The 27,395-nt window shown below is 58.2% G+C and overlaps 7 protein-coding genes across 7 annotated transcripts; 3 read left to right on the top strand and 4 right to left on the bottom strand.

The window, feature by feature from the left end:
• Positions 1-5,202: 5,202 nt before the first annotated feature.
• Positions 5,203-6,647, bottom strand: GGS23DRAFT_339845 (metallophosphoesterase-like protein). Its single transcript, XM_051513024.1, has 2 exons — positions 5,384-6,647; positions 5,203-5,303 (listed from the first exon to the last, which is right to left on the bottom strand). Exon 1 carries the CDS (start codon positions 6,456-6,458, stop codon positions 5,454-5,456), a length of 1,005 nt encoding a protein of 334 aa, XP_051367867.1. The 5' UTR covers positions 6,459-6,647; the 3' UTR covers positions 5,203-5,303; positions 5,384-5,453.
• Positions 6,648-8,059: 1,412 nt separating this feature from the next.
• Positions 8,060-8,760, bottom strand: GGS23DRAFT_339868 (uncharacterized protein). Its single transcript, XM_051513025.1, has 2 exons — positions 8,549-8,760; positions 8,060-8,494 (listed from the first exon to the last, which is right to left on the bottom strand). Exons 1-2 carry the CDS (start codon positions 8,673-8,675, stop codon positions 8,100-8,102), a joined length of 522 nt encoding a protein of 173 aa, XP_051367868.1. The 5' UTR covers positions 8,676-8,760; the 3' UTR covers positions 8,060-8,099.
• A 2,398-nt stretch (positions 8,761-11,158) lies between these two features.
• GGS23DRAFT_340115 (uncharacterized protein) lies at positions 11,159-12,024 on the bottom strand. The gene is made up of 2 exons (XM_051513028.1): positions 11,396-12,024; positions 11,159-11,316 (listed from the first exon to the last, which is right to left on the bottom strand). The coding sequence occupies exons 1-2, from the start codon at positions 11,852-11,854 to the stop codon at positions 11,275-11,277; spliced, it is 501 nt and encodes a 166-aa protein (XP_051367869.1). The 5' UTR covers positions 11,855-12,024; the 3' UTR covers positions 11,159-11,274.
• An 809-nt stretch (positions 12,025-12,833) lies between these two features.
• On the top strand, positions 12,834-16,445 carry GGS23DRAFT_600716 (uncharacterized protein; the record flags this gene model as incomplete). Its single annotated transcript, XM_051519113.1, has 6 exons — positions 12,834-14,078; positions 14,130-14,314; positions 14,424-14,512; positions 14,570-15,067; positions 15,242-15,649; positions 15,796-16,445. 6 exons carry the CDS (start codon positions 12,834-12,836, stop codon positions 16,443-16,445), a joined length of 3,075 nt encoding a protein of 1,024 aa, XP_051367870.1.
• Positions 16,446-17,770: 1,325 nt separating this feature from the next.
• Positions 17,771-20,270, top strand: GGS23DRAFT_340200 (cytochrome P450). Its single transcript, XM_051513029.1, has 8 exons — positions 17,771-17,777; positions 17,860-18,417; positions 18,475-18,935; positions 18,997-19,057; positions 19,127-19,360; positions 19,431-19,482; positions 19,614-19,882; positions 19,996-20,270. The coding sequence occupies exons 2-8, from the start codon at positions 18,106-18,108 to the stop codon at positions 20,119-20,121; spliced, it is 1,515 nt and encodes a 504-aa protein (XP_051367871.1). The 5' UTR covers positions 17,771-17,777; positions 17,860-18,105; the 3' UTR covers positions 20,122-20,270.
• Positions 20,271-23,407: 3,137 nt separating this feature from the next.
• Positions 23,408-23,839, top strand: GGS23DRAFT_600718 (uncharacterized protein; the record flags this gene model as incomplete). The annotated part of the gene is made up of 1 exon (XM_051519114.1): positions 23,408-23,839. One exon carries the CDS (start codon positions 23,408-23,410, stop codon positions 23,837-23,839), a length of 432 nt encoding a protein of 143 aa, XP_051367872.1.
• Positions 23,840-24,871: 1,032 nt separating this feature from the next.
• GGS23DRAFT_340067 (actin-related protein, ARP1 class) lies at positions 24,872-26,754 on the bottom strand. Its single transcript, XM_051513027.1, has 3 exons — positions 26,292-26,754; positions 25,353-26,123; positions 24,872-25,293 (listed from the first exon to the last, which is right to left on the bottom strand). The coding sequence occupies exons 1-3, from the start codon at positions 26,598-26,600 to the stop codon at positions 25,231-25,233; spliced, it is 1,143 nt and encodes a 380-aa protein (XP_051367873.1). The 5' UTR covers positions 26,601-26,754; the 3' UTR covers positions 24,872-25,230.
• Between the last annotated feature and the right edge of the window lie 641 nt (positions 26,755-27,395).

Here is a 27,395-nt window from a genome sequence, read left to right on the forward strand (position 1 = left end):
TTTCTTTTGACTTGCCTTCTCCTCCTCATCCCTCCAATGCGGCCTCGTACAAATCTAAGACCCGGATCGACCCTTGATTCACTCTCCCACGAATTCGTGTCCCGCCCTACCCCGTGTGTCAAACGTGGCACCCGAGATAGTGTGCTTATGCTGGGTCGTGGGGCGGTGGTTTCAGAGACGGAAAAAGAAAGACGGGGAAAATCAGGTCATGGCGTTCTTGTGTCGTCCCCGCGCGCGTACGGGGCGGGTTAGGTTATTGCTGACACCTATTAGCAAGGTTACTACATGGCCGTAGTAAGGGGCTTTTTGCTTTTCCCCATACTTCTTCTTCCTGCCCCGAACTTATGCGATGGGCGACAGGAGACCAAGACGGGATCGTCTGATTCGCATGTAGTAAGGGGCACGCCTCGATGCCTCTTTAACCCGCACACGGGACGTGATGTGGCGTGGTGTATGACCGGCCGGCCCGCCGACTTCTCGCCCATCTTATCCAACCCCCCCTTCGCTAGCATGGACAGCTGGCGAGATGTCGCATAGATAGACAGATACGCCAAGGTACACGGCATGGCCGTACACTTATGATGCGATCCATGCATAGCCACTCCTGCGTAGCGCGCATCGCGAGACAGCAGCGTTCCCTGGAACGCGCCGCGTCTGCGTCTGGCCGGTGCCGCGGGATCTATGCGAGATGGGTTGTCCAGAGACAAATCGATGCTATCGCCCGAAGCGACCCGGGCCGCGTACGGTAGTTGGTTGAGACTTTGTCTGAGGCGGCGGGCCACGACGAGAGGAGAGAGAGATATAGATAGAGAGAGCGTTACAGGTAGAGAGAGGCGGGGGGAGGGGGGGGCAACCCAACTCAGCTCGTCCCTCGCGGTCGCACCGTAGGTGGAAACAATAGGAGGTAGTCGATAGAGGTAGAGGGCGAACCCCTACCGGTATAGGCAGGGGTCCGCTGGCTGACACCTGCTAGTGTCGACCAGAGTCCGTCTCCGTGGGTATCCCTCACTCGGTACCTCAAGGCGCCTACCTTGGGTGCCTACGGTGTCTCTTGGGATGCCTCTAGGTACTAGCAATTAGGTACATTAGGTGCCTAACAGGCCGGAGAGAGGTATGCTAGAGAGGTCTACCCGGAGGTAGAGGTAGGTAGGTACCTGACTTGGGATGGCGAGGCGCCTGTTGGGTCTGGCGCCGCTTGGTCTGGTGGGCTAGCTGGTTTCCTCGCCCGCCAACCTGCGCACCGACGTGCACCGACATAGGTAGGTAGGTTAGGTAGGTAAATACGGCGCTGGTGTGCGCATACGTCTAGGTAGGTAGGTAGGTAGGTTAGGTACCTATTCCGACTACGAGTAGGTGTGCCAGTCGGCATGTACACGCTACCTGGCTTCTAGAAGTGCAGATACCTCCTTCGGCGCCACGTGGTGTCTGCTGCCAGTTTGCCAATCGAGATCTGCCCAGATCCCCCCCAGATCCCCCACCCTTCATCTCGCAGCAGACCGCAGGTTGCTCGGCCGTTGTACCGGTACATGCGCATATTCCCCGTTTCAGGCCCCCCCCCCCCGACCACCACCAGATCCTTCGCCTGCGTCTTCGACAGCCGGCCTAGCCAGGGTGCGCGTCCGCCCCAATCTCATCTCACTTCCCAACCCCATCGCTCCCATCCCTAAGCCACGGCTCTGGGGGGGAAGGGGGACGGTGGCCTGATTGTGGAATCCTACGCGCCAAGCGCCCTCGCTGACTTGAGCGCAGCGCAGATCCCGTCCTCTCGTATAGTCGTCTGTAGCCTATTAGGCCGCCGGCTTATTCTGATTTTCTCCCTCTCTGTGTGTTTCTTTTTTTTCTCCTTTTCTTTTTCGCCGCCATCGCACATCACGTCTCCTGCGCGCAGTGGCTCTTCGTGCTGGCGGCGCAGCTAGCTACCTGCTTGGCGTAGCAACGCCGCTCTTCGGTGCCGGGCTACCGTAGGAGGACGCAAGCCGCATCGCCCGATCGCTGACCGGTCGCCTACTTGGTGCCGTACTCATACGCACTCCTGCGCGTGGGAAGGAATAGATTCCTGCGCAGGGCCATGCGTCTACCTCCCTACTTAGGTACTCTACATAGGCATATCTCGTAGCCCGTAACCCGCAACCACGGCCACGACCACCTGGCGCGCTAGGCACGTTCGAGAGAGAGAGGCGGTTGGCGAGTTCCGGTTCCGCAGCGTCCGGCTCCCCGATCCACGCCGCATCGGTCCAGCGATTCGACGTCGCCCATCTAGCCCCCTCCTCGCGTGATCTGGGCAGGCGGGCAAGCGCTGCCGATGGCCTAAGCCGGATTCGGCCAAAATATCCCCCCCTCCCCGCCCTGGGGTTGGTTGGGTAGGTACCTCTTAACCTAGGTAAGTATCTAATGAATACTCATAAATACCTACCCTTACACCTGTATTCTGTATTACAGGTACAATCCAAAGGTACCTAGCCTACCTGGCCATGAGGTAACATGTACCCAACCTCACCTCGCCGCCGCACCTGGTAATGTACTCGACCGCTCTTGCTTGGCCTGCGGTCCCGACCGGCTTCGGGCGGGTCCCACTTACATCGGCCTAAGCAATTCCTAGGCAAATTAGGAGTTGGGGGGGAGACCAGTCTAGACCTGCCGCTATCGGTACGCAGATACCTAAAGTATAGAGTACCTCACAGTGTACTCGCGTACCTTCGGCACCTTAGGTACCCACAGGTAGGTACCTAATCTACCCTCTCACCCGAGTGTGTGGCAGGCCCAATCGGGGCCCTGTGCGTACTTCGGTACCTCTCCAGGTCAGCCCGCACACCCTCCCCCCCGTCGGCCCGGGCGACGATGGAGCACCAGATGGACAATATGGATCTCGCCTACATCTAGGTAAAATAGGCATGGAGCATCCGCCTATGCTTTAGCGCGTACGGGGAGATTTCCAGCCTTCCGGTAATCGAGATCCCAGACCAACACCACCACACCGACATGTACGTGCACTGCTTACGGACCGCGCACATGGATAGCCCGCCCACCTCCTTTGGCTGACCTTGCGGGAGTCCCGTCCGGTCCCCCGAGACCGACAACCTGGCCATGGCGTAAAGACTTCGTATCTCTACGCGCTAGCCAAGCGGCGATAGTGTGTCAGTTTGGATACCGGTTGGCCCGTTCGAGCGACGAGCTACCTGACATCTGTCTTATCTGAGAGCCACCGTCGCCCCCCGCCGCCCTCCTTTCCCGCTTCGATTTGCCGTCTTACGCTTACGCTCCCTGTCTAGTCCGGTGGTCCCCCCTCCGGCTGTTAGTAGAGAAGGGGGGGAGGGGGGGCGAGCTGAGTAAGAAGAAAAAGGAAAGCTGGACGCAGGGGATCTAGTAACCAACAGACGCTCAGCTCGCTCGCGCGCTCGCTCTACCCAGCGGATAGTAAGGTCGGGGTCGACCCTCGGGAATAAAACCTCGCCCCATCCCACCCATCCCACCTACCGGTGTAGACCGGTGTAGACCGGTGAAAGGTGTCACGGGGCGCCGAGGAGGCACGTCGTCGGGCAGGCTCTTCCGCGCGCGCGAGCTGGCGGACTAGACCAACTGGACTGGCAGGGCCCGCCGCCTTCGTGCCTACGGCGCAGCGCCAACACGGGACGTACGCACCCCACCTGCTGGGCTATCTACTGAGGCCACCTACCAACAATGGCTGCGCGTACGCACCCATGCGTGTCGAGTCGAGCGCGCGCGGCAGGGCACGAACAACGCTCCCGCTCCAACCAAGGCCCGTTCTGGACCCATCCGCTGGGCTCTCGTCGACGCGAAGCGCCGCCGTGCGCCAGTCGGCGTCTCACTCGCGCGTCGCTAGCAGTAGCGGATAGACGACAGCGAAATTCGGTGAGGTCAGCGAGGTCAGCAAGGCCGCGAGGGGACGTATCCACCCATACACGCGTACACGTGTCCGGGCCCCTTCGCTCATCGTGCGCTGCTGCTTTGTCGACAGACAGAGAGAGAGAGAGAAACCTGGAAATAAAAACAAAAATAAGGAGGGGACCCAGCATCAGCTCAGCTTACCGGTCTGGAAACACACATCCGCCCCATCGCCCTCCCCAAGGCCTAAACGACCCTGGTTCTCCCTCCCGGTTGGGGACGAACTCGAGGCGGCGGCGGCGGCGGCGGAAGAAGACAGGAGGAGGAGGAGGAGGAGGAGGAGGAGGAGGAGATGCGAGGCAGACGAAAGAACCGCGCAGGCCAACTAGCTGACTGCGTCCCACATCGCTTCCCCTCGAACCTTCTTGCCCCATCGAGGGAAGGGTAGGGTAGGGGGGGGAGGGAGTGGTGGAGGGTGGGATGACGAGGACGTGATTCCTTCACCCCTGCTACTGCAGCATCTGGGTAGTGAGGTAGGTAGGTACAGGCAGATCGGATCTCGTTGCCCAGCTCGCTTGTACTGCCCGCTCCGCATTCCGACGCCCTGCTCCGAACCGAGGCGGTCCCGCTCCCGCCCCGCGCCGCCGGTGCTCCGCGTGAAGAAGGAAAAAAGGGGCGGATGGGCGTCTCTCGGTCTTATGTAGGTGAGGACAAGCTTGTTTTACGCGAACGTGCGCTCTACGTCATATCCATACGACCCCGGTACGGGGAAAACCCGGGGGCCCGGCCGTCGACGCTTCGGCCGCTTGCCCCTGTTGCTACCTCGGAGCCGTAGCCTCCGCCCTGGTTTTGCGAAGGGGAAGTCCTGCTAGACAGGCGGTCGTTTTCACCTGGTCACACGACCCCTCATCCACCGAGACTCATGGGCTAGTTCCGGGGCCCTGCCACTTAGGTGCCGAGGGGCACGCGAGCAGGTCGTCTCGAGTCGTCTCGTATGTCTGCGAGCACCCTCCCTAACGCCTATAGGTGTAGTAGCCAAACTCTAACTGCAGCCCCTCGTTTCTCCGGAAGGCCAGGAGGAAAAGGTTTACTCGCAGTCAGTACGCCGTCCAACGAGGTGTGTCCAGCTTGTTCAGGCACATGCATACATAAATGGACGGTGACTATACTGTCCAGTATCTGGATCTAGACAGGCAGTTCTGGAGACGGACGTAAATAAATGTCTACCTAATCGATCATAAACTCTGCTACTGTCCAGTCTGATCGGGATGTGATGTAATCGACGAAAATACAAGGCCGAAGCCGTATATGTACGGCAAGATCATGCCTTGTCCGCCTATGTCTATGCATGTTGAAGTTCACCCTCCTCACTACATCCGCGCCGGCGGGCACATTCGCCGTCTACTCCCGCCGTCGCCTCTATGCTGTTGCCTCCTCCGTAAGAAAAACTCTAGACACTCCTGCGCGAGACGGTCGGTTAGCAATTTCTCTTGTTATCTATTCTATATCGGCGGGGGGGGCACGCGCGCGGGCTACATACTCACATCTGCCGTCGCGCGAGACGGCTCTCCGGGAGGGAGGGGGTACCGGGGGAGAGGGGGTAACCGGGTTCAGCCCCAGCGCCTCCAGCGCACGGTAGTGTTGCCGCCGGGCGGCGGGGGGGGCCCGGGGAGGATCTCGCGCAGGAGGTCGTTGATGTCGAGGCCGCGCTCGTGCACCTCGCGCCACTGGCGCGGGTAGCCGAGGCTGCACTCCTCGAAGCGCGTGCCGTCGCGCCAGTCGGTCCGGGGCACGTGCAGGTGGCCCGAGACGACCACGGCGGCGCCGAAGCGCCGGTGCCAGTCCTCGGTCGCCTTGGTGCCGCACCAGAGGCTGAAGCGCGGCACCCGCGGGATGTACACGAGGTCCTCGCGCAGCGGCCAGTGGTTCGCGAGCACCAGCGGCAGCACGACCTCCTCCTCTTCCTCTTTCTCCCTCTCCCCCTCCGCCGCCGGCTGGCCCGCGTCGTCCCTCGGCTCCGCTCCGGCGGCCGTAGCCGCAGCCAGGGCGGCGCGCTTGCGCGGCTTGCGGGCGTCGGCGAGGCGCGCCTCGGCGCGCTGCACGAGGAGGCGGCACCAGGCCTCGCGCGAGGGGTGCGGGTCCGGGTGGAGGAGGAACTCGTCGGAGGCGACGGTGTCGGCGTCCTCGGCCCAGCGCAGGGCGTCGGCGCGGGCGACGTGGGCGGGGCGGAAGCTGTAGTCGTAGAGGGTGAAGAGCGGCGCGACGAGCGCCGGCCCGCCCTCGCCCTCCCACACCGCGTACGGGTCCTCGGGCGTGCGCACGCCGAAGCGCCGCGCCACCGCCACGCAGTGCGCGTACCGCGCCTCGCCGCGCAGCTGGCGCGGCCCGCCCGGCGCGCCGCCGCCCGTCGTGTACAGCTCGTGGTTCCCCGGGCACCACCACACCGCGCCGAAGTTCCGCGTCGCCGCCCCGAACGCCAGCTCCAGGTGCTCGTCCGTCTCCCCCACGTCCCCGCACAGGATCAGCCCGTCCCCCGGGTGCGGCCGCAGCTCCCCCAGCGCCGCCCGGTTGAACTCGTGCCCCAGGTGCAGGTCCGCGATCGCGTACAGCTTCATGGCCGCTGCTGCCGCCGCGCGCCGGCTAGCCAGCGCGCCAGGAACGAGGGGCCGTGGTGGGGAGCGAGGCCGAGGCCGATTCGGCTGCCGCCGCTGCTGTTTGCTGACAAAGCTGGGGCTGGAGAGCGCTTGCTACCGCTGCTCACGGCGAGGAGGCTGCTGTCCTGGGCACTGCTGTGCTTCAGGCTGTGATATTCCAGTTGTCGATGGCCGAAGGCTCAGTCTCGTGCGAAGCTATGCAGGGGCGTGTCGGGTTGGAAGGTGGAAGTTATTGTTATTATTTTACTTTAATTCTCTCACTCTGGTGGCGCGCGCTGTGTAGATGCAGGCAGTAAATAAGGAACCAGCCGTGGGATTTCTGGATGTCCGAAGGGCCAATTATATGCCTTTTGACACCCGGACTTTGTTTCGTCTCCCATCTGTTGCCGGGCTGGCGCTTACCGCGTACATAACAATGCCCGTGTATTTATTCAATGGCATACCTAGTTGATAAACAGGCAAAGCTGGGCCTCCTCGATAATAGAACAGGTGGTGTAAAAACAAATACACAAACAAAGACATTTGTATACCCACAGTATACACCCGCACCACACACGCACTGTGTGAACTTGTTGAGCTATGCTATAACTTAGGGAGCTGGAGTTGCGAGGGAGCAGATGAGCGAAATGACGAAGACTACCAAGTAGCGCTGTTAGGAATCGAACCTATCCTCCGTTATATAACCTAACTGATCTGGAGCAGGCTCGCTCTCTACTTAGACTCGGTGGCGTCGCCGGCTGGGAGCGTAGCAGCTAGTAGCTAGTAGTCGGGGCGAACCAAGACGGAGGGACGGGCTCGTAGGAGAAGAGAGAATATAATGCGAGGAGGTGGAAGGCAAGAAAAGAAGAGGTTAGGAGCAGATTACCTAGAACGAGGAAGCGAAGCAAGAGCCACTGATTTGGTTCAACTATTATACATCACACCCTTGGGCCCCTAGGCCCTTAAAAATGATGGTCAGTCTAATGATGTGGACGATGATGTCGATTGGTCTTTGTATTCGGTGTCGGAAAGCCTCTCTCTCCCTCTCTTGAGTTCCCCGAGCCACCTATGTACTTCTCGCCTTGGGACCGGTGGTAAATGATGGTCGGAATTAGAACCTATACTAAGGGGCGGAATACCTACCTATGTATAGGAGGGCACATAGTAGGTATGTAATCCTGAGGCGCCTTGATAAAGTTGATTTTATATCTGCCACCTAAGGAGACACTTCCCAATCCTACAAGGATATACTAAACCTTCCTATCATATCTCTTGTCGTTTCACTGCATGGCACGATTGCGAATAATACAACACACTGTTGTTTATGGACTATGTGAGAACTAGATATGGCGTATCGTATGAGGAATCGGGTGCTTCTTCAGGACCGTTCGTCTCCCCTTCTACTTCGGAGCAAGGCGAGCAACCCCTCATCGATTTCGATGCCAAGAAATAATTCCGTCTCCAGCGAAGAAAATAATAGCTACGTGTTCCTCCTGCTGTCGTTAGCTACTCTCCTACTATTCCGCCTGCTAAAAGGCGCCTAAGGCCCCGGCTTGTTCGCGATACCGAGCTAGTTGCTGGCCGGCTCCGTCGGCAGGATGAAATCGGCCTCTGCAAGATGAATTAGTTAGACGCGAACTCTGCTGCTTTAACGGGAGATGGTAAAGGGAACGGACCGCCGCTAGTAGGGGAGGGCCGACCAGTCGGGCGACCAGTAGGCAGTGGGCGGCCAGTGGGTTGGGGTCGATCAGTAGGACGACCTGGGCGGCCAGTGGGCTGGGGTCGATCAGTAGGACGACCCGGGCGGCCAGTGGGCTGCGGCCGGTCGGTGGGGCGTCCTGGGCGACTAGTTGGTTGGGGTCGACCGGTAGGACGTCCCGGGCGACTGGTGGGCTGCGGTCGGCCAGTTGGGCGACCGGGACGGCCCGTAGGTTGGGGCCGGTCGGTGGGACGACCAGGACGGCCGGTGGGTTGAGGCCGGTCAGGAGGCTGAGGCCGGCCCGTGGGGCGATCGGGTGCTAGCAATCGTTAGCCCGTGCCCGTCGTATAAAGCAAGGGAAGGGATCTCTCACGTCCACTGGGCCGCCCCGTCAGGCTAGGCAGAGCCGGACGGGAGACAGACTTGGTGGGACGGTCATCCTGTTCGAGCGGAGCTGCGGCAACGAGGCCGAGGAGCAACAGAGCGACGATTCCCTTCATGATGTAGATGTATGAGGATATTCGAGAAGAACTCGTAGACGTTGCGTTGCTGGATCCAGTGTTGCTTGCCACGATCTCTCTAATTCGGGTAGGAGGAACAAGGCCCTCAAGCTAGATATATATACACATCCCGAGCTCTCGACGGTCGACAAGGAGCCCCCCTCTCGAAGATCACGCCATGTCTACGCGAATCCATGACTGCTCGGGGATGAATGAGCCCCTCCGGAGAAGCGCTGGTGCCCGTAAACGATATCCGCCTCGACGGACGTCGACCGCCGCGGCGGTTCTAGATCCAAAGACGACATGCCAGCCACAACAGTCGTGACACATGGCCGAGACTGGTAAAGAGATTCAGGCACATCCGAATAAGCTTTGCCAAGTCTCGAGAATTCCCAAACCAGGCAGCATGCTGGGATTTTCGGACCCGCGGTTGGTCAATTGATGGAAGGGCGTCGACCTCGGTTTGGCCTGTTACCGGAGACACAGAGCCTACGCCGTAGCTTAAAGGGTCTTAGATTGGCGCCCGCAATTTCCGTCCTAATTATCCGTAGGTTGTCCCGTATTTGGTGCCACGCTGGCCGCGTCATCTAGATGGTGCAGAAGCGACGACGTGCCTTATTAGGGAGACTGACGCCATCTGTCCCTGTGTCGTTCGAGATGATGGCGATGCGAATTAAGTCTCTTGTAGCCTAGCCCACAGCGTCGCTATAGTGCCCAGATGTCGACAGCAAGGTTTGGGCAAGATGGGGTGACGATTTAGCCGTTTACCCTGTTGAGGTGTGACCATCTAGGATGAGCTTCACCCCAGAAACTGGAAGGCTGCCCGCGACGTATTTGGCGAGTGCGGGGACAAGTTGTCAAGTTCCAGACATGAGGCCATAACCATCGATCCAAACATAGCTCCCGACGGTCTGCCGGCCTAATAACCACGCCATGTCTAGGTTAGCCAGATGCACGTAGTTATGGAGCCGGGTGGCTATTATTGTATTTCGGGAGGCAGATCGTCGTTCGCGGGGCTGGATTTTCCTAGGGAGTATATTCGGTTTCGGAAATGCATCCGTCGTTACTATAACTGAACAGCCGAGCTGTCAACTCGGGAACACGCTTAGGTGTAGGTATGGCGGCTCGATAGGAACAAGACTTGGGGCCAGTGCGAGGAGACGGGCGTGTGAAAAGCGGCCGTCGTCGCTAGCCAGTCTGGACCAGTTCTTCTCCGGCTCGCCGTGCGTTGAGCTGTTCGGGGGGAAGGTTGCAGATCGCATCGAAACAGGTCAGCAACATTACGTATGCTAGTGTGTGTGTGGGTGAAGATGAAGCTAGGTGTTTGGTGAGGCGAGCGTTTCCGCACAGCTGGGTTGGTTGTAGGTGGTAGGTAGGTGGGCGGATACGTATGTGTGGCTGGATGGGTTAGGTGAATTAGCCACATGTGGCGTTCAACGCCCGCGTACATGCGACACATTTGAGACCCGGCCACCATTAACCTAGGTACCTACCTACTCCATACTAGATGTGGACCAGACGAACGCGCACGTGGTGGCAATACCGACAGAAGTCGTAGAACCTTCTTCCTTGCTTTCTCGATGACGAACCGAGATTTCCAATCCTGCTGGGTTGGAAACAAGGCGTGCCAGCGGCGACGAGATCCACTCCTGACGACCGAAGCCAAGGCACAGGTTTTGGGCAACCTGGTCTTGGTCCAGTTTGACAGTAGCGGCTGGGGGGTAATTGTGGTGGATGTGGCTTAGCAGACGCTACTACCACCCAATGTAGGCATTCATATTGTGCTTGTTGGTATACCACGGAGGACGCACGTTGGCAGGTATGCGGTACGTGCCAGCTGATGACGACATCATGTAGCGACGATGTTGGGAGTGCCCTGCGGGCTGTGGGGGTGAGGCACGTCGGTACCTTGGAGAGCATACCAGACGACGTACCTACTTACCCGACAATCTGACGTATGCATGTACCTTAGCTACCTACGCGTACCTAGGTACCTATCTCTAATCCGCACACCTCCACCAGGAGACTCGTAGTGTACTATAGGTCCTCAAGATGAAGCACATAATGCCCGTTGTTGGTGCCCATCCCCTCCAATCCCGGCCTCCGTCTCGTCTGCACAACACGGACCCCTGCAGGACAACAGAACCCGCGAGAATTCTCCTCGCGGACGAAATTGAGACAATTGACAATTCCCTGTCTCTCGAGCCCGAGATCCCGAGACGCAGAAGGACGGAGAACCGCGGGTTCGTCGGATTCAGTATCGGTAGGTAGGTCGAGGCCAGCTATTCCGCAGATATCCGTTATCGGTACGCCTGCGGACACGCTGCAACCAACCTCTGCCTGCCTGCCAACCGGTGCAGAGAACATCGCCTTGCCCGCTCTGGGTAGAGACGCAGCAGGGAAGCGGGCCTGGTCTGCCACGGCGTAGATGAACTACGAGACGATACGAGAACCATCCATGCAAGCCACGGGACCTCCGTGCAGGCGCACGGAAATCCGCCATCACCAATGAGACCGCGGCAACCGACCCAGGAGGCCTAGATCACAGCCCCTCCTCCCGCCGACCTAGCCTATGATCACAAGGTGGTGAAAAAAAGTCTCACTTCTTGCCATCGTCATTTCTGTCAGCAATCCGCATCACCTGCCTGGCCCCGTTCGTTAGCCACGATGCGGGCTAGCCAAGTCCTACTGCGGCGACATCGATGTTATGCATAGGGCACTTCCAGATAGCCTACCTGTTCCGGGTGGTCGAGACGGCGACATGTCGCTGAGGCATAGCCTCTTCGGGTCTTCATGCACCTGGTCCTTACCGCCCCCGTCTTCGGCTCGTGCGACGGCGAATTAGCGAGACGGGAGCGAGAAGAAATGCGGCAGCTAGTCGAGTTTGTGGGCGAGGACGCCGAATGAATGTGTTCCGCTGCTGTTGTCTTGTTTTGCCGTTGTCGTTTTGCGCGGCTACATCGGAGACCCCGCACCGCACACACAGACGGGGAAGGGAGGGGAGGGGGCAGAGTAGAGGCTGGTCGAACTATTTTCTTGCATTTTTGTCCGCTTGTGCACGAGAGGAGAGGAGTGAGAAAGAGTGAGAAGAATAAGCCGTTTTTTTTTCTTTCCGTGGTGCGGCAAATAGGTAGGTGATGCAGACGATAATAAGTAGGGCGTGCGCTTGCGCAAGACATTTTGGGATTCCTCAGGAATTACAACGTCCTGCTGTTCGGCTCTCGGTCGCTGCCAGGCATCGGAGATATCGAGAGATAGATCTGTCAGACTGCCCTGTCTCTGACAACTAGAACTGACTGGGCCGTCGGCGGGCTAATAGATAGCAATATATCCACGCGGCAGGGCAGGGTTGGCAAGTGACGCTTCTTCGCGCCACCACTTATAAGCCGTCGGGAATAGCGCTGTCACTCGAGTCTCACCCGCCCTTCCCAGGCGCCGGGCACCAAGTCCATCATCATACCTCGTTCAGCAGCAGCAGCACGTACGAGCAGCCCGGATGAGGTGCTAACTGGCTCATCTGCTAATCTGCTAATCCCAGTCCCATGCCGCAGACTCGATCGGGCAGACTGGATCGGGCAGACTGGCCGGCAGACTGCGGGAGGGTGGGAAGAAACAATCGGCCACACATCCGTTGGGCCATCGCCAGGTCGGCGGAGCCAGAACCGGGGTGGCCTCTTGGGAGACGATCGTGCCCAGCGTGTCCATCTGCCCACTCAGCCCACCCTGCGTCATCCCGCCGTCGCCCATCAGTGCCCTTCCTTTTGCCCCTCCTGGTCTTCTCGCTCTGCCCCGGCCCTCCCCTGCCCTTCTGAACGCCATGAATGCTGCGTGACACCGTCCCATCGTCTCGCACTGTCACCGGCCTTCTTCTCTCCCGGCGGATGCGACATATTAATACTCCCTGCTTATAAGCCCTCCTCACCATAAACCTGCCCTACTTACATACTCGCCTTTCTGTCAACTCCCCACGCACAGAAGTCATATCTGCATACAAACCTCATCCCACCAAAACCCCCCTCCCTGGTTTGTTTCCTCCCTTGCACTCATACATCTACTACCTACACTCAAACCTATTATTACACTTGGGACCATCAATCTTCTGCGCTTCGTGACATCACTGTCGCCTTGCTGTCGAACACCGGAACACTCTGCGACAATATGACGCAGGTCTATCGCGAGCGCGATGTGCGCTACACGAGGGAGCACAGTCCTTCCTCGTCCGACGACGACAAATACAAATCCACCACCGTGAGACGGTATAAAGTTAGTGGCGGAGGCAGGGTCGTGGAACACGATCGCGTAGACCGCTTCGAAGACGATGACGACCGCCGATCGAGACAATCGCACTCTCATTCTCACGCCGGCCGTTCGTCCGGCGACATGTTGGAAGTCGAGCGTCGCGTCGAGAGAACTTCCTACCCCGAGCGTCCGCGGTCGGCCCTCGATTCGCACGACAGATGGCGAGTTGAATTTGAGAGAGAGAGAGAGGCCGACCGAGACCATTACCCCGAGCGGCATTCTCGGACCAAGGTCGTCGAGGAGACGAGAGAGACCTCGTCGTCGCCTCGCGACTACTACTGGGAGCGCCAATCGAGACAGCCGTGGGACGAGTCCCGGGAGGTAGATGTTCGCCTCGAGAAACGTGTTGTACGTCGAGAGCCCGACGGCGACGTGGAGATCAAGGAGAAGGCTATTGAGGAACGCAAAGAAGATCCCCGCGACTACAAGGAACGAGACGTTAGGATTGAGCGCCGCGTCTACGAGGAAAGGGACCCCCGCGATTTTGAGGTCGAGCGATACAGAAGGGAGGTTGAGTACTACACAGCCCCCTCCCCGCCGCCCGCGGCTTCGCCCGTCATCGTTCGCCAAAAGGCTCCCGAGCAGAAGGTAATAATCAACGAGGCCCCTGCGCAGGCCCCCGTCATCCTCCCGCGCCAAGAGCCAACTGTCATCTTCCTGAGGGACGAGCGTCGTGAGGTCGCGCGTCGTCCCGAGCCGCGAGAAGAGGATTATGCCTACCACCGAGATGAGCGGCGCCGCCGCGACGAGCGCGCGTACGAGAGCGACGGATACGAGGAGGATTACTACGTGAAGCGGACGATAATAACGCGGGACCGTAGCACGAGCTCAGACCATCACAGAAAACGACACCTTGCCGAAGGCGCTCTCGCCGGCGCCGGCCTTACGGCCTTGCTGGCGGGTCGTGGCGGCAAGGATGGCGAGCACCGCGACCATAGAGGCCGCAAGGTTATTGCCGGCGCCGCCCTGGGAGCTCTCGGTACCGAGGCCGTGCGACGAGCGAAGAGCGCGTACGAGGATAGACACGAAGACTACGAAGACGATCATCGCCGACACCAGCACCGGAGTAAGTCACGTAGCAGGCTTACTACCGGCTTGGCTATCGTAAGTTTTACCCCTAACTGTCAAGACAAATCCGTACTAATTTGGCCGAAGGGCGCCGCTGCACTCGCTGTCGCTGGTGGACTCAAATACATGCAGAACAACAAGGTCGAGAAGGAAGAAGCTACCCGTGGACGTGCGCGACGTCGGCATTCCGAGGGCGAATATTCGCAATCACGAAGCCGGTCCGGTCGTAGCCATAGCAAGTCGAACATGGCCAAGGCAGCTCTGGCGACTAGGTAAGTATCACATTTTTCGTTTCAGAGTCCCCGCCGGACGCGATCGCTATCGACCACGTGGATCCTTTCCTACAACAACATTCATGTTACTAACTGCTGAATGTTTCAGTGCCCTCGCTGGCCTGGTGAAACATTATAGATCCAAGTCTCGAGGGAAGTCCGGGTCGAAGTCCCGGTCGAAGTCTCGTCTGAGAACTGGTAAGCGACAATCCCCCTCGCTTCCTCAAATATTTGCGACTGCTGACTCTCGTTCAGGTGCCGAGATCGCCGCAGCCGGGCTGACCGGCGCGGCGGCAGAGAAGCTGTGGGAGCATCACAAGGACAAGAAGGAGCGCGAGCGCGAGCGCGAGCGTCATAGGGACTCAGATGACGAGCACGAGCATCGCAGTAGGGGCCGGAGCTATTCAAAGAGCCTCTCCAGGTCCAGTTCGAGGTCTCACAGCCGCAATCTGCACTCGCGAGACTCTACGGCTGATAGAGAATTAGGACTGGTTCCCATTCCCGGCGTGGAATACGGCAGTGAACCAATTGACAGTTACGACTCCGCGACCGAGGAACCAGGACGCCGGCGTCGCGGCAACCATCATCGGCCGTCCTCCGCATCCGAAAAGGAGGCGAAGAAGAAGAGTCACAGTGCGCTTCGTAATGTCGCAGCCGCGGGGCTCGGCACCGCAGCGGCTATCGGTATCAAGAAGTATCATGATCGGCAGAAGAGCAAAGAGCGAGAAGAGAAGTCGAGAGAGAGCAGTCGGAGTAGGTCTCGGGACAGAGGGGGGAAAGATCTGGAAAAGGGATCAGGGGATCCAGAGAGAGGAGGAGGAGAGCGAGAAAGACCAAGAGCTAGGCGGTCTCGCGACCGTGAACGGAGGCGTACGGGACAACGAGTAACACCCCACGTCCCGAGCCGTTAACTAACCTGCGATATAGTTTACGAAGAAGCAACAGCAGCGGCGGCAGATCCGTACAACGGGTACGATGTCGAGGCGCCACCCCCCTCCCCTCCTCACCAGTCAGGCGGCTTCCCGCCGCCACCACCTAATACCTACACGCCACCGCCGCCGCCGATGGCGACGACGGGACCGACTGGGTTCACACAGCACTCCAATCTATCGACGACCAACATCGATACCTACGCACCGTACCCTCCCTACAACCCGCAAGACTACATCAACCTGCCACCGCCGCCGCCGGGTCCACCGCCGCCAGCGTCCCGCGCCGCGCCGGGCGCGCGGCCAGGCCCAGAAAACGTGAGTCCTCACCATCATGACAATGATCCGCCCTCCGGTGACACCCAGTCCCACCCTGATGCCTCCCGGAGCACGGCCACCGAGAAGGGTGCGTCTCCTTGAGTTTTCCGTCCCACCGTGTCCGACGCGACACGTGAGATCTTTTCCTGTCCCCCTCGATATCTGCCCCTTTTGCCTATTCTAACACCCGGTGACTCCTCACTAACCACCTCTCCCTCTTCCCCCTTCCCCTAGATGGTCTAAACCTACCGCCTCCCTCTCCCGCCGCCAGCGTTGCCTCGGCGCCCTCAGCCACCGCATCGAGAGTAAAGTTCGTCCCGCTCTCACCCAAGTCTTCGCAGACTCTACGTCGCCTCCGGCGTAAGCGTTCCCTCGACGAGGGGGTCTACTACCATCGCCACCACAACCATGAGCGCGACGCTGACGATGGCTCCCCTTCGCGCCGACATCACCATCACTCCGCATCTGACACCGAGGCCTCCGACCGCCACTCGCACGCGCACCACCGGCGGCAGCGGAGGCGCGAATATGCGGGGACTTATCGCGACAATAGCAGTGAAGACGACGTAGAGGTTCTCCCCGACCGGTTCGACGCGTCGGGGCGGCCGCTCGACGCTGTCGCCGCCTACAACAGTAGCAGCAACAGTCGCGGCGCCAGGGTCCCGAAACATGGCACGTTCGAATTCACGCCCCGCGACAACCGCGACGGGAACTGGCGCGTGCGCGGCGCATGGAGGACCATCGGTGGTGGTGGAGAAGGACGCGCAGACGGAGGGGATGCGGACGTTGGGGAGCTCGCACGGACGCTAGGGGGCCTGCTGCTACAAGGCGGAGGTGGAACGGGCTGGACGGGGGTTCTGGGACGCGCGCTTCAGGCCGCGTAGAGGAGGAAATGGTGTTGCATCTCTCGGCTCCTCTCCTTGTGTTTTTTGGTGGTAGCGGTGACGGTGTTGGCGTAAGCAGCGCAGCTTTGGGAACGAACGCATCGATGACGAGATACGACGCGTGACTCTTTCCTTCTTCTCTTTTCCAAGTTTTCCTTGTGTATTTCCTTCCAAGTCTCGGCATGACTTTTTTTCCTATTTCCTACAACCCGGCCTCGCTGTCGGCTATAGACGCGCTATGATGACGATGACGAGGACGGTTTCCCTGACCCACGCGTCTCTCCCCCGTCTTATCTGTGTCTACAGTCTAGAGTTCGTATCACGACTTTTGGGAATCTGGTTCACGGCGGCCGGTACGAACTATATATTACGATCTCTGGTATAGGTACTACTTGGCTGAACTTGATAGATGAACGAACTGAGATGTCTGAAAAAAAGGGGGGGGAAGAATATGGATAATGACCAATGACCAATGACGAAGTCTTCTATTTCCTTTCGGCTTTCCTGACGGGCCGCGTTTTGAGCGGGTGGATAGATGAAACAGGCGAATATACGTACGTAATGGACTCGATATGGCTGACGGCTTCGCTTGTGAGATCTGCGGTACGTGCTGTGTATACGCGTCCCCGAGCCGTGAGGGCAAAAGGAGGGGTGTAATACCTGATGCCTATGTGCGCTGACCCTACATTACTCCCAGTAAGCCGCCGTTTACCCCCGTACGGCTTACTGGACTGCCTTCTGCTGAGCGCTCCAGGAGTACATCGGCATCAGTCTCGGTTTGTATGTCCCACCGGGCCGAGGTCCAGGGGTCGGCACAAAGGCGAAGAAGGGGCCGGCCCGGTCGTTAGTAAGGGGTGTATCTCGCGTGTGTGCTCTACTCCAAGTGTGCTTGGTAGGGCTCTGCGTGGGTTTCCGCTTGTGCCTGATCTGGTCAATAATCTATCTGGATTGTTGAGTACAGACGAGGTTCGTTCACCGTGGAGATTGAGGGTTGGCATTCGGAAGTTATTGATACTGAACCGTCTTTCTTCTTATTCGTATATATGGTTGAGTGGCCGTTGGACGCGATAGTGAAAAGGCCTACACATCCATTTCTAAGGTCATGCAGCTGAAATAGTAGGGATTTGCTCCCGCGGGTGCGGTGTCCTACGGATACGTGTTCAATAATACGCCGTATTACTTCTATCACTTACGTGCGTTTTAGGTACGCCGAAAGCGCTCACGGTCCCCGCGGAAGGCGAGGCAGATCATAAATGGGCTAATTACGAATGGGTTCGTCGTGGCCGATCCGATAAGCAGAAGCTACCAAGAGAGAAAGCTGTCGCCAGGATGGTAAGCAGACCGTCGTCGGGTGCTTCTAAGGGCATTCTCTCCCCTCACGGCGAAGTCCCTCGATCGATGCTGACGTACCTAGCGTATGACACCCAATGATCTTCATTTTTTTCTGTCTCATGACTACAGAGGAAAAGGAGTACTATTGGTGTGCTCCTCTATTCCTTTCGTCACGGGAGAATGCAGATATCGACACTTCACATCAGCATAGACGACACCTTTACATATGGCCTCATATCGGTAAGGCCTCCGCTGAACGGCTCCGCTGGTCGTATTCGTCTTCTTCTAACCTAAGCTATTGCTGTCACCCAAGGGGAAACCTGTTAAAATGTCATCGACTATCGCCTCTTTGGGCCTGGTAAATGTCTGCGTGGCTTCCTCGGCCGTGCTCGTCCTGTGGTACATCGTCTCAGCCACGGCAGCCTGGTATCGTCTTCGCCATATCCCGGGCCCGTTCTGGGCCTCGTTTTCCTACGTATGGATGGTAAGGAGCATACTCACTGGCAGCGTCGGGTCAGACTTCCGCAGGCTTAATAGCTATGGGAAATTCGCGCGCGTCGGGCCCAATTCCATCGTGACGAACGATCCCAAGATTCTCCGGCGCATCTCCGCGGCTCGGACCAAGTACGTCAAGGATGAGGTTAGCACGACTGAAGCTGTGCTCTTCGCGTGGTGTATCGCTAACGACCTGCGCCAGTGGTATAGCGCCATCAAGGTCGCGCCTGACCACCAGACCATGGCGGTTTCGCTGGACAACGAGACCCACGACGCGCTGAAGGCGAAGACCGCGGCTGGGTATAGCGGCCGCGACAACCCCGACATGGAGGTCGCCATCGACAGCCAGATCGCGCACTGGGTGGATGTGATCCGCCAGAAACACCTGACTACGAGGGCCAAGTTGCGCAGCGTCGATTTCGCCTCGTTGTCGCGCAAATTCACCTTGGACGTCATTACTCGGCTCTCGTACGGCCGGCCGTTTGGGTTCCTAGATGCGGACGGGGACTTGTACGGATACATGAGGCAGATGGACGGGTCGATGAAGACGATGGTCCTGGCTCAGGAGATCCCCTTTTTCAGACGCATCGTGTTCTCTCCTTTCGTATTCGGCCTGATTGGGCCTAAGGCGACGGATAAAGGGGGCGTTGGGAAGATGATGGCGTGCGTCCCTGCTATTATTATCGTCACATCTTGGCCAAGGTCTACTTACATTGCCTGACAGGATCACGCGAGACATTATCGACGAGAAGTTCATAGACAAGACGCCCAGGGATGATATGATGGTGAGTCGTGGACTCGGCTTCTGGTCCCTCTTATCCCGTTCGCCGCGATCTGTCGTTGATTGATGGAAGGGATCCTTCATCCGCCGGGGGATGACACGAAAAGAGTGTGCGGACGAAGCTATGCTGCAAATCATTGCCGGGTCCGACACGACGGCTACCGTGATCCGTTGCACTATGCTATACATAATGGCTACCCCTCGGGTATACACACGGCTGAAGGCTTTAGTGAAGGACTGCGTGAAGCGGAACGAGGCTTCGACGCCCATCACGTTCGAGCAAGCCCAGAAATTGCCCTACTTGCAGGTATTATGCTCCCATATACCAGTTTCAGAGATCTTGAAGGAGTCTGGGCTAACCTTGTGATTCTTGGCAGGCTGTTATTTACGAGGGCCTTCGCATTAAGAACCCGATAACTTACGGACATTGTGAGTGACAAGCACTGCCTTTACAGCGATGTGCCTCCAACGTTTGCCGGTCACGTCACCACATTGTATAACACACAGAGACAAACTAAGGCCGCGGAACGAGTTACAATAATAGTACTGACACGAGCTAGATAAAAGGGCCCCTCCGGAAGGGGACACAATCGACGGCGTCTTCATCCCCGGAGGCACCGTCATCGGGGATAATAGCGTAGGCCTGACGTACAACGCCGAGGTCTTTGGCGAAGACGTGGATGTTTTCCGGCCAGAGCGCTTCCTCGAGTGTAGCGACGAGAAGAGGGTCGAGATGGAACGTGCCGTCGACATCGTCTTCGGCGGCGGCCGATGGATGTGCGCCGGAAAGACAGTCGCGTTCTTGGAGCTCAACAAGGTCTTTTTCGAGGTCCGTAATATTAATGCCTGCGTTGATACCTATTACCCCGGGTCAAGGTTCCGACCCCCGCCGTCGCTGCTCGCTCGCTAACAGGACGCGTCCACTCGCGCGTATTGTATTAGCTCTTGCGTCTGTTCGACTTCCAACTGGTATATCCGAACAAGGCGTGGGACGAAGAAATCCACTTCACCTTGTTCCACAAGAACATGTGGGTGAGGATCACAGAGGCAGATGCGGCCGAATACTAGGGGGACGGCCTTCTTGGTCGAGTCTCGCGCTGTCTTTCTGCGAGATATTCGATATTATTACACCCGGGCAGTCTCCACCAAACCTGTGTCCGGACGTAAGCGGCAACGAGCCGCGAAACGTGACGGCGAACACAACATCGTATCGCTCCAACATCACATTGCTAAGCAGACCAGGGGCAACATTGACACCGGTTGCCTAAAAACATGCCTAGGTAATACCTATAAGGAAACCCTAGGTAGGTAGGAACTCATGAGCTAGCAAGTATTAGAACCTACGTGCTCGGCGAGCCTGCGTGATATGTACACACCCTTGTCCAGTTCCGATACCGACCCTATTCCGACCGGGCACTCTCTTCATGGCTGCCCCCGGCCCCTCAGTCCCCCCGCCTCCAACTCCACCGCGCCCGTCTCGAACCGACGTAATCTGAAGTCCTACTATGTGCGTACGCGACCCGCGTGCTCGGAACTTGTTCGGCCGCAAAGTGTTTGCTTACCGCGGTCACTTGGGTGCTAAGGGGGAGGGGGAGGCCCCTGGGAGGCTCCGCCGCGGCAACGAGCCGGGCCAGGATCGCTACATCGTGAACGGGGACGGCGATCCGGGACCCTGGACTGTTAGTCTGAATCCCGTCTGCGCGTAGAGGTGTGTATGTGTGTGCACTCGAGCACGCCGTGTCCGTCTTTTATTCTCTCCTTTTTTTTTCTGGCTCGCTTTACTGTCGCGGAGGTAGCTATACATACATGTAAGCCTTACACCACTACATACGGATACGGGCTTCTGCGTTTTCCTTGCACATTTAATATACCTAGTGTGGGTTCAACGCGTGAGGCTGGTTCGGTAATTCAACGCCGGGTGGGAGGTATAGGGGTAGAAAAGCGCGCTGAATTGTAAGTATATTAATTAATATGTTGCCTAGGATATAATCTAGCGGAGGCACACTAAAGGGTGCTTGTCTGCTCGTAAAAAACGTGCGATGTAGGTAAGGGAAGGTTACTGAGATATTAATGCACTGAGGGAAAATGACGGCGCCGTGGTCTTTTTTTTTTCAAATTGTCACATAGGGGAGGGATTTCTCAACTGAAAAATTACCCGAATAGTTAAAATGTCACAAGTATGTGGTTATTTATTCATTCGGTCATCTACACCGAGATTGTGGTGTGTGGTAAATTGAGCGACGTATACCTACCTACGATAATAGGATTGGGATGTGACATTATTATCACCAACCAATAATAAACCGAAAGCACCGTTGGCGATGCAATCCGCCTTGCCAGTCCCCCCCGACTCTAGGACCATCACGGCACAATAGCATCGGTAATGGGGATGAGGGTGTCGACGGGGAAGGCCGAGCTAATATAAGAAGTAAGAATCCCTACGGAGATCTGAAGATTCAAGGATGATCGGCATGGCAACCATCAACGCAGATTGCCGACAGAAAAAGAAAGAAAAAGGGGGAAATAAAAGAAAATCGTTCTCCAAGTGCCGACTGCTAAAATGTCCGCGTGCGAAGTGCGCGAGGAGAATGAGAATAGCTATAGGTGGTGATGCGCGAATAGCGGGATGCGAAATACTTGCTGGTAAGCAGCGCGGAATTCCCTTTTCTTCTTTTTTTCTTCTGGCGCAGTTGACGTGCCTTGGCTTCACGGGTGGCGTCGTGACAGCCAGCACGATTCCTCCTGGAAGGCGGCGCGGATAACCGGAGGTACCTAAACGCTCATCATGGCAACAAGAGACGACGGATGCACAACATGATTCGCCTTGGGTCGTAGTAAGAATCTGACGCACCACGGGCTATAACTGACGAGAGAACGCTGAGGCTATGATCACGACCAGATGGCGAGATTTGGCCCTCCGCTGATGCCAGCCCCGTCACGAGCGAGTCGACATTGGCCGCTGCGCATTGCAGCGGCTCTGTGATCAGCAACTGGTACCTGCAGTGAGGCAATGTTTGGACCGACTGTCACTGGCTGTCGAGGTTGGTAGAACTGGGCTTGGCTTGGCCGGGGGGGGAGAGAGGCCAGGCTGGGTTGTCCTGAACCATCACGAACGACATCGACACGATGGCGTTGTCGGACGCTGTGCTTCTGTGTAAGTGAAAGGTCCTCACCTACCTACTTGCCGTCTTCTTCCGGGTTGGCTGGCTACCTGTCCATCCAGCCTGCCTTGTTTACCTACCTACTATCTCGTCCTACTTCCTACCTCCTCTTTACGACGCACTGCCGCTGTCACTATCGTCACCACTACTACCGTCACCACCACCACCACTACTACTACTACTGCCGCTACTTACCAGAGCACGACTGTCAGACTACCTCGTAGCCGAACGCAGGACTGCGTCAGAAGGACGACGGCTGGACGAGGAACGGGATGGCACCACCGCCGGGCCAGCTTTGCCCAACCCCCCCCCTGGTCTAGCGGGCGAGGGAGGAGAATAACTATGGGGTAATGGTTAGGTACGAGAAATTGAGCCTGCAGGTCTCATGATGCCCCCAAATGTCGTAGACCCGACCGATTCTGCCAGTCCCGGAGCTTCTGTTAGCTAATGCCATGCTCATCGCGTCCCATCACGCGGTTACCCCGGATTCCGCTACGACATCCCTTGCCTGCTAGGGGCGCCCACCTTACCACATCGTCGCCAAGACTGACGAGGCCACCAAAATTCTCCAGCCCAAGACCGCTGGAAACTTCCTCCATTTCCTGAGTTTGTGCGTAGCGTCCCTTTTCGTAGCTATCCGTCGACTTCGCCGAGCGAGCTGGATTTCCTCGCGTGGCCGTGAAAATTTTTCCTCGAGACGGGGCACTTCGGCCGGCGTCTGGGGATTTACCTAGGTGCTATCCGCGTATGGAGCAGGCGGTGCGCAAACCTAGCCAGCTACCCTACCCGATCACGACCAGCTTCTTTGTCTTCCCTTGTCATCCATCTCCCGATGCCACGTGCTGGAAAACTTAGAACGTCCTCGAGGCCACGGTGTAACTATGACAAAGGGGTTATGCACTCCTGCTCCCTTGTCCCTACCTCTCTCTCTCTCTCTCTCTCTCTCTCTCTCTCTCAGCGTGAACAATGGGGCGATACGTGGGTATATTAGGTCCTGCTCCCCGGGCCACTTCTAGAAGCCTCTCCTGCACTCCGAGCTAGCTCTCATCATTACGTACCAATTATCCATCGCGAGATCCTCCTCCTCCTGTGAGCCCGTATAGCAACGTCGGCGGGGCTTTACTTACCCTAATAAACCATATCGTACCTACCTACATCGCCACGACCCTCGCGGAATACCCACACACGGCACCATGTCCGGATACCTGATCAACGAGCCTCACCCGACGGTGTCGCAGGACACGTACGTGCTGTCGGGGCGGGGCGGCGCGGGCAACTTTATCCGGGCGCCGGCGACGACGCCGGCGTCGGGGGTGACGACGGCGGCGGTGACGAGCAACACGAGCAGCAGCAGCAGCAGCAGCAGCGCGCCGCGGTTCTACTCGGGGCGCGGCGGGGCGGGCAACGTGCACGCGGCGGCGGAGCGGCCGGTGCTGTCGTTCGACGAGGAGTTCGCGCACCAGCGGCACATCGAGCAGAAGCCGGTCGCGCACGTCGGGCGCGGCGGCGCCGGCAACATCTACAGCGCCGCCAAGGACAAGGACACCGACGCCTCCAGCCTGGCCAGCGCCAGCAGCGGCGCCAGCCTCACCAAGATATGGAGCCACCTGAGCGGCCGCCACTGAGGCAGACGGGCGGACGGGATACCCGCGTGAGCGACGCCGACCACGCGGCGGCGGGGGGGGGGGGGGGCGATCGGTTTGCGCGACGGCGCTGAGCTTGTGCTGCTGCTGCTGCTTTGAGCAAGCACACACACACACACACACATTCTCATACACACACAAACACACACACACCCTAGCAAGCGCGGCGTAACGGAGTTCCGGGTCAGATCGAGCCATTGCCGTCTCGTTGGGGGGCGGGCACGCACCTCGACGGCGACGTCATTGCCCTGGTCGACAGAAACACAGGACAGATTTTGATTTTCCCATAAGCGGTAGCGAGACAGAAAACAGAGGACAGGAAGGGGGGTTTGGGGAGAAAATAGATAGGATGGAGAGGAGCGAGGAGCGAGGAGCGAGGAATCAGTGAACGAACGCACGAACGAACGAACGAATGAATAAATGAATGAATGCTTCGCGCTGCTCACGTAGCCAGTCCGCCCGTGCCTCCCGTGCGACCACCCCCTCCCCTGTTTTTCAGAGGAGGACGGACGACGTGCCGATATCTGTCGGGCACTGTCGATCTATCTTGCTTGATGCTTGGCCGGAGCCGACGAGTGCTCAATCTGGGGCCAGACGGGTTCCCTGCGAGATCTCGAGACATTCGATAGTATACCGGCGCCCTTCTCCGTAGCATACGTACAGCTGCACCCCCCCAGGACAGGACTGGTGCTAGCCTACGAAGAAGCCATCGCGGGTACGGTCGCGTAGAAAATAGGACCTGGTTTAGCGGCAAGTCGTGTACGACGCCCGCCCTCCCCCACCCCCGCAATTCATTGCCCACCTACGCATCGTATATATGCACCCGTCGCGCGAGTCGACTCGGGGCAGTAAGAGTAGCAGTAGCGCACCACGGCACGCGCCGGCGTGATGCATCCATCTTCAACGCCTGGGTATCAAATTTTTCCATCTACGTAGAGGAGGACTGTAGGCTTAAACTTCCGCCGGTAATCTGACACACAAGCTGCCGCGTGTTTTTTTTCTCTGCGTCCCCTTCTCGTCGTCCGGCTTCCCGACCTTGACCCTCCTGCCTAGCATCGTGAATAAGATCCCCCCCCCTGTCGAGGCACCACCCCCTGTTTTCCAAGGGGCCGGCGAATCACCCCAAGATACCGTGTGTTTATCGTGCGCCAAACGTCGTCGCGACCGCGATTCGGGTGGCGGCCCCCTCGTACTGCTTCCTCGCGTTTCCCTCGTCTGCGCATGATCCATGATATTACATTCGGGTCTAGAGGCGTGGGGCGTTTTTCTCGTTGCATCCCCGGCGTCCTCCTTCTTCCCTTCTTGCTGTTGTAGACCGACACCTTATAAAGTGTATATGCTCTTCTACATCCCGCCCACCCCCGGTGGATGGCTTACGTCAATTTCTTGTGGATGATGTCCGGGTCCTCGTGCCAGTCGTCGATGCTAACCCACATCTGTTACTCCGAATCAGTACCGTTCTCGGCGGCAAGCGGATGGGGATGGCAAGGCATACCTTTCTAAACGTGCTCAGCCCCGCCAAGATGCTCCCTCCGATCCAGGTCGAGTACTTGCGCTCGGGCGGAGCAAAAATCTTGATGCGCATGTCCTTAACAGCAAGCTTCTTGACCTCGCTCAGCAAGCGGTCGCCGAACCCTTTCGTCAGGGTGCTGCCGCCCGAGAGCACGATGTTGGCGTAGAGCGCCTTGCGCAGATCCAGGTCGGTGCGGTTGATGGCGTCGGTGACGATCTGCTGGATGCCCGGATACTCGAGCCCGATGATCTCGGGGTCGAAGAGGATCTCGGGCGCGCGGAAGCGCTCCTGGCCCACGCGGAGGCGGTTGCCGTCGGGTAGCACGTACTCGGCCGTCTTGCCCTGCTCGAGCTTGGCGCCGGCCCAGTCCTTCTCCTCGGCCTTGGGGTTGAACGCGACGTACGAGACGGCCTCCTTGATGAGGCGCACAACCTCCTTCTCGGCGCTCGTGTGGAATACGTAACCGCTCTTGCGCAGCAGCGTCTGCATGTACTCGGTGACGTCGCGGCCGGCCACGTCGATGCGGCGCATCGAGCTCGGGATGGCAAACCCCTCGTACACGGGCACGGCGTGGGAGACGCCATCCCCCGAATCCAGCACGCACCCCGTCGTGCGGCCGCTGGCGTAGAGGGAGAGTACGGCCTGGATGGAGGTATAAAGCGCGGGGACGTTGAAGGTCTCGAAGAGGATCTGCGCGGCGGTGTCACGGTTCGCTCGGGGGTTTAGCGGGGGTTCGGTTAAGAGGACGGGGTGCTGCCGAGGGGGGAATAATGTTAGCCAAAAGGGTCGGGAAGACGGACAGCACGACGACACCACGATGTCGAAGCAGACAGAATATGGGAGTGCATCGCATTCACGCATATAGCACCCCGTATTTGCTCATTAATATATAACATGAAGGACAGCAGCGGAACCGCCTACCTCTTCGCTCATCGTCTTCAACCCCTCGCTGTAGACGTATTCCCATATCTTCTCCATGTCGTCCCAGTCGGTGACTATGCCGTGTTCTAAGGGATACCGGATCTTGAGCAGTCCCCTGAGCTCGGTGGCGGCCTTCTGGCCGATGAAGACCTCGCCTTCTAACGCGCCGGCGAGGACGCGCAGATGCTTGGGCCGGCCGACGAAGGAGGGGAAGTAGCACTTGGGCAGATCGTCTCCGGCGAAGCCCGCCCGGATGGTGCCAGAGCCATTGTCCAGTACAATAGGCGCATTGTGGAGGGAGTCTGCCATGGCGGTGGGCTCGGGCGGCGTAGGGCTTTCTCTCGCTCTCTGTGCTGCCTCGTCCACTCCCGGTCTCCCCTATGCCCGCTAACCGAATCCGTAGCCGTCACGCTCGACCCGCGGGCTGCTACACGTGCTTTCTTTCTTTGTATTATTTGGTACTGGTTCGTCTCTTCAGAGCCAGCGTGATGTCGGGCACTGCGCAATGTTGCTCCCAGCCAACTCTCGGTACGGCTCTAGTTGGGTGGGTTTCCCGGTGAATCGTCGGCTGGCTTCCAGGGTATTACGGAGCTGGGGCGGTAGGTAGATAAAATGGGCTAAGAAAACATGCGGTTGTCAGCTAGCGAATGCAAGACGCATCGCGGTCGACGATGCAGCTGGAGAGGTCGACGATGCGGCTGACGAGAGGGACGGAAGGACAGGAAACCGGCAGCGATCAGATTTTCGAAGCCACAAGCAGAACCAGAACCAGAACCCACGACGCGCCTTGTCGTTCCTGTGATGGTCACTGATTGTCACGAGCAGCTGCAGGGGCTAAGGCCAAGGGCACCGAGGTGGTCCGAGCGTCAAAATGTTTCGTGCACGAGCCACTAGTCTTTCGAGTTGCCAGCAACAGTATTAGGTACCTAAGGTACCTGCTCCAGCGAAGAACCTCAATCCCTCTCGTCCTCGCTACAATATCGATATCTACAGGTGCCTCTAGGTACGCAGCAGAGATGGTGTTAGCTCGTCGCCATACTAGCAGTACCTACTATCAACCGCTCCGCTCAGCGTGTTGCCGAGGAGAGGCATATATAATTGTAC

The sequence above is a fragment of the Durotheca rogersii genome, assembly GCF_024521655.1.
Source record: "Durotheca rogersii strain YMJ 92031201 chromosome Unknown GGS23scaffold_36, whole genome shotgun sequence".
NCBI classification, from domain to species: Eukaryota; Fungi; Ascomycota; class Sordariomycetes; order Xylariales; family Xylariaceae; genus Durotheca; species Durotheca rogersii.

Coding starts and splice junctions, on each gene's coding strand:
- GGS23DRAFT_340200 (XM_051513029.1), top strand. CDS start 18,106: ATGTCATCGACTATCGCCTCTTTGGGCCTGGTAAATGTCTGCGTGGCT. Junction 18,418..18,474: donor CCAAGTACGTCAAGGATGAG/GTTAGCACGACT, acceptor GACCTGCGCCAG/TGGTATAGCGCCATCAAGGT. Junction 19,883..19,995: donor TCAACAAGGTCTTTTTCGAG/GTCCGTAATATT, acceptor GTATTGTATTAG/CTCTTGCGTCTGTTCGACTT.
- GGS23DRAFT_340067 (XM_051513027.1), bottom strand. CDS start 26,600: ATGGCAGACTCCCTCCACAATGCGCCTATTGTACTGGACAATGGCTCT. Junction 26,124..26,291: donor TGAAGACGATGAGCGAAGAG/GTAGGCGGTTCC, acceptor CCCCCTCGGCAG/CACCCCGTCCTCTTAACCGA. Junction 25,294..25,352: donor GGCTGAGCACGTTTAGAAAG/GTATGCCTTGCC, acceptor TCGGAGTAACAG/ATGTGGGTTAGCATCGACGA.
- GGS23DRAFT_340115 (XM_051513028.1), bottom strand. CDS start 11,854: ATGTCTTGCGCAAGCGCACGCCCTACTTATTATCGTCTGCATCACCTA. Junction 11,317..11,395: donor AACAGGTAGGCTATCTGGAA/GTGCCCTATGCA, acceptor GGGGCCAGGCAG/GTGATGCGGATTGCTGACAG.
- GGS23DRAFT_339845 (XM_051513024.1), bottom strand. CDS start 6,458: ATGAAGCTGTACGCGATCGCGGACCTGCACCTGGGGCACGAGTTCAAC.
- GGS23DRAFT_339868 (XM_051513025.1), bottom strand. CDS start 8,675: ATGAAGGGAATCGTCGCTCTGTTGCTCCTCGGCCTCGTTGCCGCAGCT. Junction 8,495..8,548: donor GACGGGGCGGCCCAGTGGAC/GTGAGAGATCCC, acceptor AACGATTGCTAG/CACCCGATCGCCCCACGGGC.